Genomic DNA, 18,411 nt, shown 5'->3' with positions numbered 1-18,411 from the left:
ATTATATTGATTATTTGCTCTGACATTTTTATAATACACAGAATGCACAGTGGCTGATAAAACCCTTTTCTGTGCAGCTTGTTTCCTCTGTCGACCATCTGCAATTGCTAGTCTGCGTACCTTATGATGTAAATTAGTGCAGAATTACAAGCAAAAATGTAATGCAGACATGCCTCATTAAACAGTGAGAGTTATTATGAGGAAAATGACATGCATTGCTTTCCAGATTGATTATTGGGGAGTACATGCATCCAGACGAGCAACAGCAAACTAGCTTTAGTGTGCAAAGCAATTGAGATGGTCTCAATGACATAAAAGGTGATGGATATGTAATATAATGTAACGCTGCTAATGAACGATACAAATACACCACAAAATCAGACCTTTTTGTAATCAATCTTATCAATCAGGTACTTGAAAATGCAATAATAACGTGTCTTGTATAAATATTTTAAAGTGTGCGAACAAACTACAAGAAAATTATAGATTTCAAACTATTTACATTTCTTTGGTTTCCTTTGGAAGCAGCAAAACGATGCCGCCGCAGAAAGTGCATGTATTCAAAGGAGGCACTTGTGTTGAATACTTTCACAAGAATAAGCTTGATGTTCTAAAAACACCTTTATAACAATACTCAATGGGAAACCTTCTCTCAACAACCTTCTCTTGTCTTCAACAATTAAATGAGGTAAAAGTCACGAAAAACAAACCTGTCAGCTTTCTTTTGTCTCATTCAAATTAGTTCTCGACTGCGTTCTGTGAATGCACATACATTTTGAATGCCACAAAAAAGGCAATAGCATTTTCTTATCCTTCCATTTTGGCATAAAAATAAGGATGCCGTGCTTTGGCTGCCGTTCCAGAAGAAGACAGAGAAAGAGCGAAACGGGGATGAGCTTTAAACTGTGGCTCCGCTCTCCAGAAAGTCATTAGGTCAGAGAAGTGTGGAGGATGGTCGGCGAGGGGCCTTTAATAATGAAGAGCGCATGTTCCACAGGGAAACACCGCCTGAAGCAGACATTTGCACCGAGGCTGCTATGGAAATAGAATATTTTTCGAGCTAGGTCCCACCATACCTGTGAAACAAATTGTCTGGCTAACACCCCTTAAAGTGATAGTTGTTTGATTTGGTTGACAGCATTTTAATATCCGTATGGATCACAGCCTGAATTATATTTCTCATTACTCACAAAAATCACAGATAAGGCCTCATGTTCAGGCAATGGCTGAAATTGGAATTATAGAAAAGCTGTTGAATTTCGCAAAGAAAAACTATTCATTATTGAAAAAGATTTAAAAAACATGTTATGTTCCGAAACAAGCCACATAACAAAAGTTCAACATGCAGTATAAGAGACTTTCTGTATTGGCAGAATATACAACAGTGAGGAATTGGACACACCAGAGTACTGGGCAGATGCAAATCCCCCCCAAAGACTCGCAGGCCTTGAATGAACACCAACATTTAGGCCATGATAGCAATTTAAATGCAAACTAGCAACTCTGGTTGCTGTTGCACGCATGGCACATTGTACATCCTCAAACCGCTGTAACGCAGGACTAAATTCATGTCACAGCGTGAGCGACGGAGCTCGACTATCAGATGACACATTTATAAGCTCCTATCCTACTCCAGTTGACCTGTGCAATATGCTTCTTTTTAGCAATAAGAGAGCAACATCATTCTTCTTCCTTTCAGTTCCATATCTTTAACAATAAAACCAGCGACTTATCAAAGCATTCAGACCTGCAAAGGGTACCGTTACATTACAATTCCAGTCTTTGTCCCCAGGGTTGCACCAATATGTCTTCTTCTCACACAACATCTACTATAAACCTAATACTGAGCACTCAACCAAGACCGTCAATCTGTATATCTCACTATATCAAATTACTCCTGAACATTTGTACACCTGTATAAAGCGGATGAAAATCATTCCAATAGATATTTCCTTTGGGAAATACACTCATTCCTGCTGTGAGTTGAGAAGATTGATACCACTCTTGTTTCTGCTAAATGAAGCTATGGTCATATACATAAGAATTATTTTGTGAAAAAAAAGAGCAAAAGTTTTTCTTGTTGGAGCCCGATAACTTCCTGGAGTGACATCTCACGGCTGTAGCTTTATATTTACCGGAGAGATATTGACCGTCTTATCGAACTCTTGACAAGAAAGCAAGGAAGTAAATTTCCCAAAATATGTGTACCTCTAACGTTGTTCTTTCCCATCTGATTGATGCATGATCTATTTAATAGGATTAGTATTGCTGCCAATAATGAGTCACTATATTACATTTTTGACACTCTAATTAAGAATTTCAAATCTCTATTTAGCTGTTGTCAAGTTCAATTATGGCAAAAACATCCCCTGAGACCTCCTTAGGGATACTGTAGCCACGGAGATAAGCAACATGTCCTGTGTGAGGAGTGTCTTGGGCAGACAGATGCTGGAGCCTGACCTCTGATAACTTTGTCAGGGAGCTTAGAGTGATGGCAGAGAAATCGGGAAAATAAATATATATATATATAAATATATAAATTTAAAAAACGGATGCAAGTACATGCTGCCTGGAAATATCTCCAGACTTCATTTCTGCAGCTACTACAGCAAAGACTTCAGGGAGCTGATGTGCCTTGTCGTGACCGACCGTTATGAATGATGAATCAGAGCACGGAGGTACATTTGAGTCAGACATGAAGATATTGGTTAGATGAACAAGGCTGAGGTCAAAAAGGAGAGTATCTAAAAATGAGAACTGTCATGTTATGCTTGCCACAACTGATGAAGACAACCCTTCAAGGCACTCTTCTTGCAAGTCTGTTTATTTTTGGACTTTTTTTTTTTTTTTATGTACTGTATTCGCTTTGAAAGGAGCTTCACAGAAAAGACACTCCTGACAAGACGACGTACTTGTCAACACAGTTTATAGGCCGCGTTGGTGAGCTGGATCTGCGGCGAGGTCGCTCAGTCATAAGCCACTTGTCAGGTAATTTCTACCTCTGCGTAAGAGATTAGGGAAAGAGTCACATAGCCAATTACTGTCATTACAATGTCTCAAGACATTAATGCGCGTACGACAGATCCATCTTGATTGTTGTATGCTCTCAGGTTAATAACAGGGGGCAAAATGAAATTGCTCTACATTTGATTGAGCCAAACTCATGAGTCACGAGATGAGGCCCTTTAAGAACAATCACCACTAAATCAACACTGTCACATTAGTCAACTTCATCATTAGGCGCGGCTTTTGAATTTATTGCTCTGAATTAAATTCAAAATGTAAATGTGGGGTGTTTGTGATTTATATCTGCTTCTAACCTGAGGTATTGATTAGAAGGATACAATTTTGTATTTTTTTATTTTTTATAAACAATTAGCCACCAAATCAATTAATCGTCAGGAAACTAATAGTGATCAATCATTTTCCCAAGCAAAAATGCCAAACATCTAGTCCCAGCTTCCCCCAGGATTCTTCCGTGATCGGAATCTGAATCATTGAGTTTTGGACTGGTAAATTGTGATAGGCCTTTTTCTCTATTTTCTGATATTTTATAGATAAATCCATGTTTTGATTAAGAGAGAAAACAATCACTAGATTACACATCATTATTATTATTACCATGAATCTGTAAATAATCTACAGTAAATAATGTAAAACGAATATACAAAACCATAGTCATTGAACATATGCTAGTCTTTTGTATAATGGTTAAATAAACTGTCTAAGAGGCAATATGGTAAGTATAATACTATAAGCATGCATGATGCTTACTTTAGTTTTGCACAATTCTGTTTTAGTTGTGCATAATGCATGTAGTGGAGGCCGCTCGGAGGCATGAAAACTGTGTGTTTGCAAACTCAGCTGTAGCCTTTATGTAACGTATGTTGAACATTATTCCTGTGTTTTAATGTTTTATTAATGCCAAAATGTTGCTTCAAACTGGGTAAAAAGTGTGCCCTTCAACATCGACACCAGCTGGCTCCATGTGCTGCACTGTGTGGTTTGTGAGCGTGCACTTCCGACATCAAGGCTCACACATCAAGTTTGCACAAGGCGCCCGCCCTGCCACCGCTCTGTGCAAACATCACAGATGTCAGTATTCCGAGGCTCTGACACACGCTAAGGAAACGCAGACTTGAACCTTGATTTGGTAAAATGCCAGGATATTTAACTCATGATGCGTTCACACCAAAAGCGTTGCGAATTGTTTGCGCGAGTAGATTACATGCAAAGACAATGCACGTGAATGGTTGCGAAAAAGCGTTGCGAAACATTTGCCTGACGCTGAGTTGTGACAGCCAATCAGCTTTGAGATGCTCCGCCCGGCATCACTGCCGTCCTGACGTTGCTGAATTCAACTGGCTGATGGTCCGCCTGATGTATCGCTGGAAGCGGCAGTCATTCAGACGCAGGTCGGCACTGTGTGTGCTCACGGATAATATTCTGAACCCAGACACGAGCGCGTTTGATGTTCCGACGTTTGTTGACGACTTCCAAGTATAAAGCAGAACTCGTGGTTATTTCAATTTCAATGGTGGCTGGCGTAAATGGTAACTGTTTTCACGGAGTTAAGCCACGGAAAAGCTGCAAAAAACTTTGCGCCACAAAAAAGCGAAAAGGCGAATGACACGAATTTACCACATAATGTCAAGTGAGTAAATTTAGGCGTGACTCAAAAGCGTTGCGAACTTTCGCAACACAACTTTCGCAATTGCAACTTTTTCGCCTGAGTTTACTTGCTTTTGTTGTGAACGCAGCATTAGGTCTGAGATTGATTTTCTTTCAGCCCTTTTTTCTGCGTCTCTGACCCTGGAAAGCAATTTCCTTTAATTTGACAAACAAAAAACAAACAAAAAAAGCCACAAAGGAAACTGACACAATTTTGTCAGACTTGGGGTGTCTAATTGTGATGCTTCTCACTTTTCTGTATGGCAAAGTGCTCCCTATTTCCTCTATTGGCATTTTCTGGTTAATGAGGATAAAGTGATTCTCTAATGATCAGAACAGATGCGATGTCTCTGCTGGGACGTATATGACACAGTCTCTGGCTTCAAGGGCTCGAGCACTCAGAACTGACAACGATTCATCAAACATCAAACTTTTTATTTTTCAAACGGAAGAGCTGCACAGTAGCTGCTGTTTGTACATGAATGTGGGGCATTTTCAAACTGTTGCCAGCAAACAAACAAACATGAATCAACACACAACACTGCAATAACACCCATGTCTCCAAACAACCCTTGAGCAATCTGTTGCCTCGAACAAGTGCAAAGCATAATGCACATCAACGTGAGTGTCACCAGAGTGTGGAGCGATGCACAAGCTTTCTTCACTCGACAGTGATTAAACATTTCCAATCCACTTTTTCGCCACTTTTCTTCCGACCCTAAAATACTGTTACTAGTGCTGTCTGGTCTGCCTTCTGTTCAGCTGGCTCCACCAAAATGTAAAATTTGCTTTCCTAGAATTATGCCTTTGATTTGTATCCACTGAAGACTATTAATTCCTTGAACAGGGAAGAAAAGCGGAGCAGAACGTGAGAGAGAGGGAGAGAGAGAGAGAGAGAGAAAAAGACAGACAGTCGGAAAGAGATAGCACATCAAAACAATAACAGAAGCCTGTGCTGTGTAAGTATGATGAGACAATAATGTCAGACAATCGGTCACACGGTATTAACCTCACAAGTGCACCCGGCTAAACACAAACCAGTCGGCACGCTACTGGATTACATACAACATGTCAGAGTTTAAACTGTGTTCGGTCGCTCTTTGCACGCGTTATTGCTGAAACAAAAGAAGTGTTTCGTTTGAAAGGAGAAACTCGGCATAATGGTTGCTGTGGGATTTTGTTTCTTGCAGAAAGAGACCGTCACACATTGTGGTGATAATTGCATTGTGAATACCTATCACTTCCTTTGAAAATGCTCGCAGAAATATGCAAATAGTGTTCGGCTAAGTTTGTTCCACAGCTTTAAAAAAAATTACAAATAATTTAATTTACATTCATTTTTATGCTTAAATGTGACTGCATTTAACAAAACAACAGGGGTCACGTGTCCCTTATATCACCAAGCAGGACTTTATTCAATTTTGTCAACACCTCAGGTATTATATAAAAAATGTAAGCCGTTTCCCATTATGTCTTTGACTGTGAGCTAATGCGTTTCCAATAGTTGAACCCTATCCTGGATTGACCTTTACTTGATCATTTTCTACCATTGATTGGTCACCTCCTACTACATGAAGTTTAATTTACACCCAATTACTGCTGCACACCTGAAGCATATGCTCTCCACACACATATCCGCCCACTCGATTACGCACACAGATGGTCGCAGACATTTGTACACAGTCACACTGATTTTGAATCTCTTGGATGAAGCTTTCCTTCTTTGAATTTAACTTCACTCAGGTCAACGCACTCAAAATATTTCACACAGATTTCCTAATATGAACTTGGCTTTGCGGCTAAGAGCCTGGCACTGTCATCTCGCAGGGAAAAAAAAGCCTTCGGTCTCTTTTGTGTGAAGTTTGAATGCTTTTCATATTTTCAAGTGCTTTGGGTTTCCTGCCAAGACCCAATATATGCAAATCTGGTGAAGTGGAGACCCACAATTGCCCCTAGGTGTGAATGAGAGTGTGAATGAGAGTGTGTGTTAGGCTGTGACAGACCGCGAACATCTCCATATGTTTCCCTGCCTTTTGCTTCGTGCATGCTGGTATAGTCTGTTGTACTTTATACGTCACATTATGAGAGATCGCGTGGTAAATAATAATTGAGTAAATATTAAAGTAGGTATATTTTGAACTCATAAAAGGCACTTCTGAAATCATAACTTAACCTAATTTATACATGACTAGCTATATGCAGCTGGGATAAGCATTATTAAATAATGAAAAGCTAGTTTAGTTTAGTTGTATTTGTTCGAGAGGGACAATGTACATTGATGAACACTTTCAATTCAAATGTAAATGCACCCAATTACAGCCGCAAGACTGATTTCCATTGTCTGTCCCCCTGCCAGAATATACAGGCTGAGTGTCTTGGCGTGGTTCAATATCCTGATGATTCTTGTCCTGAGTTTCTTCAGAGCTGGATTCCTGGGTTTTGTCAGGGTTGGTCTGCTCCCAGTTGTGTAGGCCGACTTGCAGTGGATTCAGGCTGAGGACGAGCTGCCCTAAACAGACCCTATTAAAGCTCCGTTTTAGCTTAATATCTTGAAAAAAAGGCTATAATGCTTTAACTATCACCAAATTAATAAGAATTAGAAGTCTCGTAGAAAAATGCTCAATTGGCATTTCACAGGAGTGAATGAGGTCTGGCATGAAGTCTTCAAGGGGAGACACCCTCAGGAAATCATTTTTTGTATTACAAGTTTTCTGAAATGTCATGTTTAAATATGCAAATGATGCGTAAGCCTAATAAAAATGTGCTCATTTGCATTCATTTCCATAGAAGAATTGAACACACACCGAGGTGGTTGCAATGGAACGGCATTAGCAAGTACACTCGCAGCTAGCATATTTATTTCTCCATCACAGGCTGGCATTGTTTGTGAGGTGGGGGTGTGTTGTTACGGATAACGAGGACGTTGCTCCACTTCATCAGGTCGCTGAGTTTTGGTTAGCGATTGCTCTGGAGAGAGGTGGCCACTTACGGCCATGATCTCTCTGGTGTCAAGACCATCATCAGATAGTTCCTGAATTGTGGCACTGCAGGCCGTTTTTTCTACTGCGTTTCTGCTCACAGACTTCTGGAGATGGACATCGCTCAACCCACTCAACCGATATAGGTTAACCTTAAATGTTTACATTTTGTGGCTGATTTTTGCAGCATACTTTGTTACTTGTGTGTTCTGTACATGGCGTGAGTGGTCGCCCTTGACCCTGTGGCTATGCAACCTTAAAAATAAATCACGCTATGAATGATATATGAACAAACCCCTCTGGAAAAAAAAAGAATATAAATTGGATGAAACTGGAAAGTGCTACTGAAGTGGAGATTTCTGGCTCACAGATTTTGAGAAAGTGGCATTTAAAGCTAGAATTCAATACATTGTGTCAGACACTACAGGAGAATAGGGTAGAAATATATATACATATATCAATATATATTAATATATATTGCCATGTCATTTCACCATTTTTTTTATTGTTTTATTATTTAGAAGAAATACAGCGATGCAAATAGACAAAGTTAGACAAATAGAAATAAACACTGAAATGTGTATTATTATTATATGACAGAAGACATATTATGGAAGCAAAATAGCCCAACATCTTAAAGTGCATGTAAGTGCATGAAACATGATATTTTGCCTCAGGTATCTTAGAAGCATGAGTAATCATGGTGTATGCATGAAAAAGTTGGCATAATCGGCATTTAATGGAGAAAAAAAAGTAAGAAACGTAAAAAGAAAAATGAGCAAGAGCATCCAATCATTCTCCCAAAAAAAAAAAAAAAGATGTGGCCGCTTAATCTTCAATTGTTGACTTGTCCGAGACCACAAAAGCAATCATACAAATGTAATCTCTAAGAGAAACATATGCAATCTCACTAAGTCCAGAGGGTTTTTATATTTCTCTGATGTCTCCTTCTTGGAAAAGGGCAGTTTCAGGAACAAGTGGCCCTTATCAGGCACCGAGCAGTGAGAGATACCTGTGACAGCAGACATGTTTGAGGCCCAAGTGCTTAATCTGTGGTCTCTGCTACAGAGCAGTGGGGCAAATCACTGAAGCAAGAGGGGAGCAACTGCACGCATTTAAAATCAGCCGACACGAGAAATGGAACAGGAGAAAACCACGTAGCATGAGTGCTGGAGCGCTGCTCTAATCGTATCAAAGACTACAAACAAACATGGGTGAACTGTGATTGATGGGAATGCAGTTAATAGGACTCCCAATCCAACGCAGAGCAAAAGGGTGGGGGGGGGGGGAGATCAATAGCAGCTCGGAAGCAACGTTAGGGAACAATTCTGGATCAGATTGATGACAGCTGGTGATGATGTATTTGGCAATCTAATTTTAACACAAAGTAACTCGGTGATAGTGCTGCCACCAGACTGAACTCGATCCTCGCGGGCCAAAAGTATCACAGCTGTTGAGAGAGAATTGTGTGTCTGCTGCATGCAGGTGTAAGCAGGGGCAGCAGTGCGGTTTCATCTTTGATTTCCAATTCATGCACTATGCCATGAAAGTGCATTCAATTATTCATCCTCAGTGGCAATCTCACAAATATTTTAGGCCCAAAAACCTCTTTTAGTGCAACGTCAGGCTTGGACATAGACTTTTGCTGGCTCTTCCGACTTGAAAATTGAAAGAACCCGACGAGTAGATATTCTTAGAGCAGCCCAGAGCAGCTGACAACAAACTGGCTGCACATTTGATGTAGCCACTCGTTGCTTTGCACACAGGCGTGAAAATGATGCCAATGATTTCCCTTTCTATCCTCCATCTAGCTGGACCGGGCTGCAGTGAGCTCTGCCAGGGAAGCCAGGCATGACACACACAGGGCACACACACAGGCAATTAGAGAAAACCCTGGTTTGTGGACGTGTTTTTGTGTCCATGGTCTTCTCTACAATATATAATGTGTGTGTGAGAGAAGGTCTGCCTTTGGCAATCCTACCCAAAAATCCTTTAATGATCTATGCCTCTTTTAAATACTGCACACCATACACTGTCCTGCATCTTCATTACATCCTCTGTATTAATCTCCTGGTTAATGGCAGGAATATTTTACATGTCTTTAAAAGGCAATGGCTTGTGAGACTGAAAAACAAATCAGGCAAAAGAGAAAATATCTTCCATTCTGTAGTTTAATGGTTACCGGGTAAGTATTTTTTTAATGTTTGAATCCATACAGAAAAATGATGGAGTAGAACAGAGGTGGACATGAAAATGAAACACCTCGATGTCTCAATATTTCCTAATTGCTCAGTGGGCCAATTTTTCTTTTAAGAAGGACACAGCGTAGCATCACCAACTGGCCTCAGGTTTGTCTGCAGAACGAGGCGTGTTGGGGGATGGATGAATCCCTCCCCTGTTCTGCTTTTCTGGGCCAAGTCTGCATGATGGAGCTCTGAGCCTTCGGTCTGTGCCAGGTGGCAGCTGGGAGAGAGAGTCCCCAGCCAGGCTTCGGCAGCCCTCACTCTGGTCCTCTGGCCACCACCGTTGCCACTCGGGGCTTGACACCAGCACTTCTGACCTGCAGATTGGTCGTGGTCTGCCTGCGGCAGCCAGTTTGTCCTGGCATCTGCCTTTTCGTGGATCTGGTCAGCCGACAATGTCAGGTGTGTCCCAGCATTTACCGTTTTTAAAACGATACGCTGCATACAGGTTGTTGTTTTTCTGCAGGAACTTTAATCACAAAGTAGGGCTGCAACACAGCACAGCATCCATCTCCAGACTATTCACCTAAATTAAATTCTGCTGTGTCTTGTATGGACACTCGAAGGAAATGTTCTCCCAGCACAAAGTGATGAATCAAGTCTTAAAGTATTAATCAGCAAGATGCTTGTTGTTGGGGCTGGGCCATAGGCTCAGTGCATACAACCTCATACATTAACCAGGGGATCTCCATATTGCCAATTTAATATTTGGATGTGCCAAGAAGTATAACAGCTTCTTTAAACTTTTAACAGCGAGCAAACTCTGCATGTAGGGTGAGTTGCTCCTGCGAGAGATGGCTACTCTTGGAAAAGGAAGGCCCCTAAACTCTTTTTTAATCAACAGTATGTTTCATCGTGTTGACTTGGACACTAATATAACACGTTCTGTCATGCTTTTCTGTCCGAAGACTTCAATAAAGCACAGAACAATGGAAAAGCACCTCCAACAAAATGACTTAGGTCAGCCAACTGCGTGCCAACCAGTCTGCTTATCAATCAAAGGAGCTCTTTTCTTTTTGCAAGGATAGACGGCGGCCATCAGAGATAAAGAATAGCCAGTTAAATGTGAGGTTGAACACAAAAAAAAGAACAAAAAAAGGGAGGTTAATGCTCCTGCTCCCTCTCTTCCTATATATATTTGAACAGTGCTCTACAGGACTTCTTCCCGTGGCAACACAACCTCTGCTAGAAAAAGCTCCTCTTAGCAAAGTATTCAGGTGAACTTTTGAAGTGTACAACGGTGCATATGTTAGCCAACCGGTCAAAAGCTAAATAAACAAATCAAAGGCTACAGTTGCAGTTCCTCAAGGCCAGTCGAGACAGAATGGAGGAACAAGGTGGGAGCCAAAGTGCACTCTACAAGGATCCACTGCTGCAGCTTTGGACGTTGATGCATGCAGAGCACACAACATTATGCACAGGCCATCTCTTCGGGGTGCTGCCTCCATCCACCGAGCAGTTCACCCTTTCACCCCGCTCCCGAGAATATGCTCATTTCAGGCCTTACTTTTCACACCTAGTTGCATACTAACTTCAACCTTTACTTTCCAGGCATTCCATGGAGATACTCACCTCTATGCCGTACAAATTATGCAGTGAAAGACTGTTTCATAGTTTGAATTTGTGTTTCAGCAGATGGTCTTTCTTGTGCATAAGTTGTTTCTTTTTCTTTCTCCCATTCAACAGGCACATTACATCACCCTTACATTTAATTTTATGATGCATTATATCTTATCCATCACCCACTAATAACCTCATACTCATCTCGACTTGTGAAGGGAGCGGTTTATCCCGCCACTGCCCTTATGAGCTCCATTGCATTAGCATATTTAGTAATAAAACAGTTATGCTTTCCCCCATTAATAATTTATCAAGCAGCCATTTCAGTACACAGCTGAGCCTGGCTCTTGGATTCAACTCCTGAAAGATGTGGCTGCTCTGATGAAAAGACTTATTGATGAATTATTTTTATCATTTTAAATGATGTAACATTTCAGAAAAATCTAATACGAACCCCCATGCCACCCACATAATTAGGTCTGCCCAGAACATCCACACTAATCTATCATGTGGGTCAAAAATGTAACTCCTCCTGTTATTGGTAATGAATGCCACAAGTCAATTTACAGCCAATGGCTTTCCCAACCTGAGCCAATCCATTACAGATTCAATTGTAACCCATTAGAACTGTGAGAGGTGATATTAAAAAGGTGACACTATCAAAATCAAATGGCTTCGTTCAATAACTTTGTTCTCCAGGAGTCAGCCCGGCTCCACCAGCAGACAGCACAGCATAATGAAATGAGTGGGGGGGCCGGTCACTGCTGCCTCCTGGAGCTTGAGGCCATACTCCACCTCTGCCCTGAGACAGATATAAGAGCTCGGTGACAGCAACACTTAGCTGACATCACCACATAGGTGTGTCGGCTGTTCTAATGTCTTTCCATAGCTTATAAAAGTCTGAATGCATTCTTGCAGAAATGCTGTCTCAGCATTTGGCTCACAGAAACATCAGGTCACCAGGGATGATTAGCATGATGTTTGAAGTACTTCTTTGGGAAAGAAAACTAAACATTGAGGTTTGATGAAAGTGCTTAGTCGAACTGCAGCTGACCTTCTCAACATGCTACCAGCTGACAGCCTGTTATGACGACTCGTCTGGTTTTTCAGACGAGACAAACTCGGAGAGGAATAGTCAACAAAAAAGCACGGAAAACGGGACGTGAATGCCAACAACAACACCGGTCCAGTCAGGGCCCGCTCCACAAGTGCTGACATCACCTCCCTCTCAGACCACACCCACCCTCCGCCTTCAGCCCGTCCTCAGAGTTCACTTTGTTTGCTTTTCTCCAAACCAGCTTTGACTGCAATCTACATGCGGTTTATCTCCGATCACTGGGTGAAGACAGCGTAGCCGGGTGAGTACGAGCCACCGTCCGTCCTGAGGATCACCTATTGCTGAGGTGTGCAGGATGTGGACAGAAAGGAGGAGGCCTCGCAGCTTATTTTTGTGTTAATACTTTCCAGAAGAAGACGCGAAACAGCTATGAAAACAGAAATCAGTCCAACCTTTGAAGGTTAACGGTTAGTCACTGCCCAGCGGTTCTCTTATAAAGACGATATCCTGAGCCTCATATAACACCAACTCAGTGCAGGCTGAATGTCACAGAAAGGCCTCAGGATCATCAAGAACAGTATGCATTTCTGGTTTTGTGTTGCCAAAGAGAAGTGATTTACATAATCTCCATTTGGTCGCAATTTATCATGTCCAACTGCAATTTAGTGACCAATTTCCTGCTTCCAAGCCATCTATTAAATGCGTAAGGATACAATGGTGACATTAAGTAGAGTGAACATTTATTTAACTCAGCGGCACTAAGGAAGCAGAGTTATAGATAGTCATTGTGCAGATGTCAGAGATTATTAATGCCCAAATCCCTGGATCGTGGCATGGTGCCCCTTGCTGTAACACCAACACTCTGGCTTTGATTACACAGTGGTTCAGTGGAGTAAGAACAGTGTTTAACTCTTAAACAGTAGAGCTCTCGCGGTTTGATTCTAAAATCGATAGAAATGTGCCCTCGATTTTTAAGTCAAAAGCAGACTCGTGATTCTCACAGTATTTGTTTTTCTCCAACCCCGACTACTGAGGGAAAAAAATAATAACCACTTCCTTCAAAGACAACAGCTTACCGGTGGCCTGAAGACAATGGTCGCTGCCCGACTCGGAGATGATGGAGAAACAATCCTCCTGTCAGTCCGAGGCAACGTTTGCCTTTCTCCCTGAGGGATATGTAAAAAAAAACTCACGCTCCGTTGACAGAAAACTACAGTTTGTGGACTGCAAAAGATTTAGAGACTGCAGCAACCAATGGAGCCCCCAGCAAAGGAAACAGCATTTTAGTTGCGGTTGTGTATCTCCACTTAAAATCGATTGTGTGTGTCTACAGCTTTATAGTGTGTCTGCAGCTTTTCAGTGTAAAGAGGAATGTAAAAACATAAATGACAGCTGTTAGGGCATGAAACCAATCAAGACTCCATCTTCTAACTTAGGCAGAGTTGAATCTGGACCCCTACTCTGAATATGTGACACTATCATGATGACTATAATAAGGGACATTTGTCAAAATCTTTTTTGTGCTTGAGAAATATCTGTCAATACTATAACAGTAGTTGTGTTACTGAAGGTAGTGGTATTTATAGTTTTAGTTGTAGTTATTTTTTACATTGGATTACAAGACACACTGGTATAAACATTATTTATAAGTAATCTTCTACAAGTATGTAGAAAACCATCAGTTATGACATTGCGTGTACTTCTATTTACTTCCACTTTATCTGCAGAATTTTTAAAATATTGTACACACCACATAGAAGAAAGAAATAAAAGTTACAGCCTGAAGCTTTTTTTCTCAACTCACAGACTTTTTTTCGAAGTAACTGGCTGACTTTAAGCGGTACAGTGATGCACTTCCATAAGGTTAGAGGACTCACAAGAGACAGATTTTAAAAAAGAATGGTCAAAATCGAAGCAGCTCACACTGAAGTATCCTCTTCTACAAAGAGTATGAATTATACATTGACAGTAAGGCGATCAACTTTTTCTTTTCTGTAAAAGAAACCCAAGTACAGCACAGACACTCGCTTTGGTGAGCTGAAGTCTTACAAGCCTCACGGTATCTTCTTTGTTAACATAATGTCTGAATGAAGATGATGAATCAAATGTATTCTACCAGCTCATGGTGTAATGTACCACACAACTTTAGTAGCAAAGGGTCACCAACAAAGTATTTAAGTGCAAAACTGCCAGCAACTCAGACCCACAAACACAACAACAACAACATCCTTTCTGCTCCAAAGCAGACCCACACAATGCTGCACCAGAACCAAAGACACGATCCACAAGGTGTGTTACTACACCGCATAGGCCTGTGCCAGAGTATCCTTAAAGGCAAAGACCACCCAACAATCTAACATTTTCAGCTGTTTCTTACTTTGAAAATAGTCTAATCCTTTTTTTTCATTAATACAGAAGTAAAAAAACATATGGGAAAAGCCCCTGTAGAATATGGATTTCACTTTTCAACTAGGCCTGTTTCAAATAAACAAACAGTTAGATTTTGGGTTGGTCAATGCCTTCGAGTACTAACTGGGCAAATGTTTCAGTCTTTAAAGAAGCTTAATGCAAAAGATTCCATCATATTAGTCCAACCTTAAAAAAAATATGCAGTTTGGATTAACTCTCCTAGGTTTTCCTCCCCGTCACCCAGACCCTCGACATAATTTATTCAGAAAATTCTGGAGGTAAGAAAGTAAAGCGCATTAAACTAGCCAGATAGCGCGCTAGCTGCTTACAGCAACCTACAGCGTCTCGTGCGCGGGGAGTTTTAACGAGGAAGCTAGCTGCTGCAAAAATGGAAGTGTGGGCCAGGCAAACTAACGTGAAGGTTAAGAAATGGTATGCTCCATTGTGGGGGTGTTTGAAATCGTATTACAAAGTGTTCATCTTGACACGAATAAGGGAAAAATCTTGGAATATTGACTTATAATTATAGTAAGAAGGATGTATAAATGTTTCGACCAGTGCTGCTCTCCCTGACCTGTTATTTATTTAGTTTTTTTTGCGCGGGGGGGTCCAAGTCTTAATTAAGGTAAAATAAAAGAACAATACAACACAAAATGAAAATCATTTTCAAGATCATTAACAATGAACAAATCAGCGTTTTTAGATGATATACCCAAAAATGATCTGTGCTACATTCAAATGCTATAATCCTAAAATGCCACTTTGATGAAGTCCATATCTTGTCTGTTGCCTTAATGTGAATTTGAAAACACTATCCAAAACAAGTGGTGACTATTTATCTAGATTTTGTGCTGGCCTTTGCACACATACAGGTACACGTACACCTCTGTGATACCATCTCACTATCTCACCTAATTAGCTTCCAGAGGCGGCCTCCCCTGCATAAGTGAATGGACCAATCTGTGTCTTCCACTAGACTATCATCTTTTAAATGGGGTATACATTTCAAGCAACCTTGAGCTGTGTGTGCTAGGTGATGCTTATCTGGTGCTGAGGTCACATACTAAGATCAAGGGTGTATATATATATATATATATATATATATATATATATATATATATATATATATATATATATATATATATATATATATACCGTATAATAAACAGGAAGCAGCCTGTTGTGTCTAAACTTCTCAAGTCTTTGTATCATTGTAGCAGTGCGCTGTAATGTCGGCCTGGCCAGGTCAGCCTGCTCAATGTTAGATGGACACAAGTGATTAGGAGTGGGACACAGTGGTGGAATATTTTGAAGAAACATTGCCATTCTGGGAACGAGCTGGAAAAGCTTCAAATTCACACAGAGAAAACCACGGGATCACTACTTGGCATTCAATGTAACAACTCTGCTACCACAAAGCAAATTAATTTTGGACTAATTAGGCTAACAACCAGCTTTGGTGTTGGAAGAAATAAGAAATGCCATTATCATTAATGTCCATTTAGACACAGCTACGAGAGCTTTCATTTCTTATCGATGCAAATGCGGAGGACCAGGACGGCATCGGCTTCCAGGCGAAAGAAAGATGCAGGTCCCGGCCATTCTCTCAGATCTGCGTCTGTGTCTGAATATATCTCAGCTTAACGGTTCCGTCTAAATATCCTCATACCAGCCCAGAGGAGACAATCCAATTGGCACGTAATTCTTTACTTTGATTCAAGCTACATTAATAAAGCTCAGTGCTGCAGTGCTGACAAACACTAACTCCAACAATCTTTTACAAATTCAGTTGGGTGTTTTCTCCCAAAGCAGAGGCATAGTCGGGGACTTCAGGAGACAAATTCAGCTTTTCATTTCATGCACAGAGAGAGGTAAACAGTGTTTTTCTTGCCTACTGTGATTGCCGGGCAGACTCCAAGTCCCTGTTTTCCACGCTGTGTAGGGGGGACATTTGGTGACATTTGGGACGGTCTGACAAACAGCCAAGCAGGTCATTGCTATGCTGGGGAATGAAGGAGTGAGGCAACTGTGGCCTCGAGGCCAGCCATCAATGGCTAAACCATGTTTCACTATGTTTTTTTTTTATTGCTTCATGTACAGTAAGTGCAGCATGACCAGTGCCCGTAATTCAGCATGTCTAACCTCAAATGGCAACCTGGTAAAAAATAAGCCAGTGTAAAATAAGTGAAGGCATAAGCATGATGATAACTATTTCAGCAAGAAATCCCATTTCCATCATAATTAAGTTTGTGATTTTTCCTCTTTTGTGGATCCACATAGTTATAAAACTTCCTGGCACTTTCAAACCGTATCCTTCTGTGAATGTGGAGGACGTCGACTACATAAACCGACGATGTGCTCGAACTCTGTTCTGCAAATAAAACAGTGTAATAGGTGAAGTGAGTTGCACCGTGCACCCCACATGGCACCAAGAGGAAGACTGCTCATTGTGGTACTCACTGGGAGACAGCACTCAGCATGTCTCTGTCATTTGGATTGACAGCAATTCTGTCACAATGAGATTGTGACAGAATTCAGATTCAAGACAGCCAGCATGTTGAGTTTCCCACATCACTATTGGCACACGGCTCTGCACATCCAGAGTTGAGCGTGCGGAACTATTCCCATCAACTACGTCTCCATCCGATGTCGTGATGATCGGCAGAGACACAAAAGCTACACGGCTCGGGGGGAGACGAAACACACTTTGGCACAGGGATGGTTTTCACCTGCTGCACCGGAGGATGTGCCGCTGCTACGCGCCCGCAGCCCGAATCTAGTCAACCTCAAGCAGGGTCCTGAACATGCAGAAACGCGAACGCTCCGGCCAAGTTCAATATGTTATAACAAACAGGTTGTGCCTTGATTTGTGGTTCATCAGCTGACACGCATTGTAATGCAACATTTGAACATCCTGGATGACAATAGGCAATGCAGACTTCCAGCGCATCAGCCAACACGAGACAAAAAAAAAAAAAAGAACAACTGGCAATTTTAGGTGATCAACTCTTTGTCATTCATGATTAGTGGCTGTGAAACACATGTGTATATCCAGCAGCCGCACAACATTTGGCGCCCCGGAACAAAACCAGACCCGCGGTGCCAAGTTTCACCGGACTGCGCATCCCCGACGGCCCGGTTCTTCCTTACCTCTCTCCTCGCCCGACACCGCCGAGGGCTCGGCGCACGGAAATAATCCCGAGAATAGGGCTAGGAAGGCGAGTAGAAAAAACTCGGACATGTTTTCGGAGAGCGAGCTATAAAGAGCCACGGCGATGCTCCCGGTCCTGCTCCTGCTCCCGGTCCGGGTCCAGTCCGCCCCCTCCACCACCAACCCGGGTTGTCGAGCGCCGTTCTTCGGTGATGTCCAGCGGAACCAGTGCGCAGAACAGTGCAGCGCTCCCTCCGCTCCGCGACACATGCACACTGCCGCTCCACACAGCGAACAGGCGCACCGGAGACGGCAGGGAAATTAGAGTCAGAGGCTCAGTGA

The 18,411-nt window shown here is 41.7% G+C and overlaps 1 protein-coding gene across 1 annotated transcript in view; it reads right to left on the bottom strand.

Annotated features, from left to right (window-relative positions):
* The window catches only part of lrp1bb (low density lipoprotein receptor-related protein 1Bb), a gene marked incomplete at both ends in the record, with an annotated part of 233,942 nt that extends 215,783 nt beyond the window's left edge, over positions 1–18,159 (bottom strand). The window contains one exon of the mRNA XM_079230683.1: positions 18,069–18,159. Within this exon, the coding sequence (XP_079086809.1) occupies positions 18,069–18,159 (91 nt within the window). The remainder of the gene's footprint in view (positions 1–18,068) is intronic.
* Between the last annotated feature and the right edge of the window lie 252 nt (positions 18,160–18,411).

The sequence above is a fragment of the Taurulus bubalis genome, assembly GCF_910589615.1.
Source record: "Taurulus bubalis genome assembly, chromosome: 15".
Taxonomy (NCBI): Eukaryota; Metazoa; Chordata; class Actinopteri; order Perciformes; family Cottidae; genus Taurulus; species Taurulus bubalis.
The sequence above is the reverse complement of the archived record's forward strand: the minus strand, read 5'-3'. Positions and strand labels throughout refer to the sequence as shown.